The sequence below is a fragment of the Leptonychotes weddellii genome, unplaced genomic scaffold, assembly GCF_054177405.1.
Source record: "Leptonychotes weddellii isolate Sample4059 unplaced genomic scaffold, ASM5417740v2 HiC_scaffold_22302, whole genome shotgun sequence".
Taxonomy (NCBI): domain Eukaryota; kingdom Metazoa; phylum Chordata; class Mammalia; order Carnivora; family Phocidae; genus Leptonychotes; species Leptonychotes weddellii.
The window spans coordinates 1-2,796 of record NW_027811582.1 but is presented as its reverse complement, the minus strand read 5'-3'; the positions used below and the strand labels follow the sequence as shown (position 1 = coordinate 2,796).

General features: G+C 37.4%; 1 protein-coding gene across 1 annotated transcript; it reads right to left on the bottom strand.

Moving 5' to 3' along the window:
- Positions 1-266: 266 nt before the first annotated feature.
- On the bottom strand, positions 267-1,195 carry LOC102750205 (olfactory receptor 6C1-like). Its single transcript, XM_081810312.1, is given in 2 exon segments — positions 267-1,036; positions 1,039-1,195. Coding segments are annotated over 2 exon segments (927 nt in total).
- Positions 1,196-2,796: the final 1,601 nt, after the last annotated feature.

Sequence of the window (2,796 nt, the reverse complement as noted above, 5' to 3'; positions counted from 1 at the left end):
ACTCAAAGTACAACTTCCTGAATTACGATAATTATTGTTCAAGAAGTTGCAACTAACAATGGGTTCAGAAGAACAGGAACCAGAAGGGCATATGAAGTTATTTCAATTGAATGGGAAATACATTAAATGTGCTTATAAGCTGTTAGAAAGATGTAATGAATAAGGTTGACAGGAAGGCCACTGCGATTTGAAGAAGTTGCTCAAATTTCATGTTTGTATATTTTAAATTGCCCTGCACTGTGTCTAATTCGTGACACCTCAGCATTTCATTTGCTTGAGAAAAATAGAATCTTCCTTGCCCTGTCCATGAAGGCTCGCTTGACTTGCTGGTTCCTTAGGCTGTAAATAAAGGGGTTCAGCATGGGGGCTACTGAGGTGTTTAGCACAGCAACTCCCTTGCTCAGAGACACTCTGTCTTTTGCTGAGGGTTTAATATACATGAAAATGCAGCTGCCATAGGAGATGGAGATGACAATCATGTGGGATGAACAGGTGGAAAAGGCCTTTGTCCTCTGACTAGCAGCAGGAATCTTCAAAATTGTTCTGATGATATATATATAGGACAGAATTATGATTACCAAAGTGAACATTAAAGTAAACAGAGACCAGGAAAACCCCATTATTTCTAGGAATTTTGTGTCTGAACAAGAAAGTTGCAGCAGGGGAAAATAATCACAGGTGAAATGGTCAATAATATTAGATCTACAGTAATTAAGGTTTAAGAACAACATGAGTGCAGGGAATACGATTAAGAATGAAATCAGCCATGAAGAGAAGACAAGGAGTATGTAGACTCTGGGATTCATGATGGTCATGTAATGCAGAGGTTTGCAGATGGCAATGTAATGGTCATAGGACATGGCAGCCAGGAGGTAAAATTCAGTGACTCCCAACAGAATGAAAAAAAAAAAGAACTGAACAATGCAATCATTAAAAGAAATAGTTTTATCTCCTGTAATCAGGGTGCCCAGGAACCTGGGTATGCTGACAGTTGTGAATGAAACCTCTAGCAAGGAGAAGTTTCTGGGGAAGAAAGGAGGTGAGGATCCAGCAGGGTAAGGGTGATAATGGTCAGATTCCCAGTGATGCTGAGCATGTAGGTGATGAGCAGAAAGACAAAGATCACCCCCTGAAGCTGTGGGTCATCTGACAATCCCAGGAGGATAAACTCTGTTAGTTCTGTGTGGTTTCTCATTCTTCAGTCACTTATTTGTTGTTCTCCTACCAGACCTCCAGGAGAAAACACAAGGAACAAACTCGAAGAGTGAATTAGCAAAGGTCGAAGTGTGGAGCCAGAATCTGGCTGAAATACTATGTGTTTTCATCTATAGGCGAGATTTTATGAATCTTCAACAGATTCTTCCTGGCCCACCACACATCTGTGCTGAAATCTCCTGTGAACTACTCCACTACATTGTGTGTGTGTGAAAGTTAGCACAGAGTCTGAACTTCAAAGCCTTTGCAACACAGTCCAGTGCCTGGAAGTGTCATAAGAGGCTTAAAACAAACACTTGTCTAATTAATTAATTAGTCATGCTGAGTTTGTTCTTGCATCACAAACACCCATCACGTGACATTCTCTATTGTATGCCCAATTCCTGGCTGCATATTATGTAGGTTGTGTCTTTGTTTTACAAGATGTGTTTTCCTACTTTATCTACTTTTCAATATGTATTTATTTGCTGGGCCTAAATTCTCCATATGGAGTAAATTTATAAGAAAGGACATGTAAAATAAGCCCAAAGTTTTCTGATACATAATTTTAAAAAAACTTCATAAAACATTATTTCAAAATCGGTTTCATTAAATTTCTTTAGAATGCATTTAATTAACTTTACTCCTGCTCAGTAACAATACTGTGTCTTCATCAGGGTTTGCTTTTCCTAGGAAACAGTTTTTCATAACACCTGGAAGCCTCAATATGCATTCTCATCAAATAGACAATATTTGGTTTCATTTGAATTGAATTTCAATTCAATCCCCAAATTGAAACTTTTGCACTAAATTTACTGGCTTAGGAGATCCTGGTTTAAAAAGGTATATTATTACTCTTCCATAGGTAATAATGTGTCAATGCACTGCATTTTTAACCTTACTTCAACTTTTTTTGCATATCCCTTATTTTCTTAACTTTCCTACCAATTTTAACACTTTCTGAAAAATAATAACTTGACTGAATTACACATTTTGGCTGCTGATTAAACCTTTGAGGGAATGTATGAAGAGCTATGAAGGAAGATATTAATATATATAGAAAGGTTCATGTGAGCATCACTGAAAAGGAGTACTTAAAGGCCAATTTTCAAGGATCGGTGAATACAAGCCTAAAGAAAGTCTACTAAGAGATGATCCAATATCACAGACTTGGGGGAGGTATACTACACTATTTATGTAAACATGTTAATGAAAATCAATGAACTGTATTCATTTACCAACATCAGCTAAGCCTGATGGATGCTATTCATTCATTCATTCATTCAGCAGGGGAGAAAAAACCTCAGTGTTTAACAAGGTGCATATGATTCCTCAAGCCTGAAGCCATCCCAAGGATGTACTCATGCAGAGTATGAAGGATATCTCTAAGCATTTAGCCCACCTTTTTATTTCTGAATGCAGGTCCATATTTCCCCTGCAAGAACATGGTTTAGGTTTACCTTAAATTATCTTCCGCCCATTCGTCAAAATCAAGAATCCCTTCTAAGAACCCCGGAGATATACTCTTTGAGCTATTCAAAATGAAAGTTAACAATAATATTTCATATTTGTTAAATAAGATGGCCACAAAGTACCTTCAAG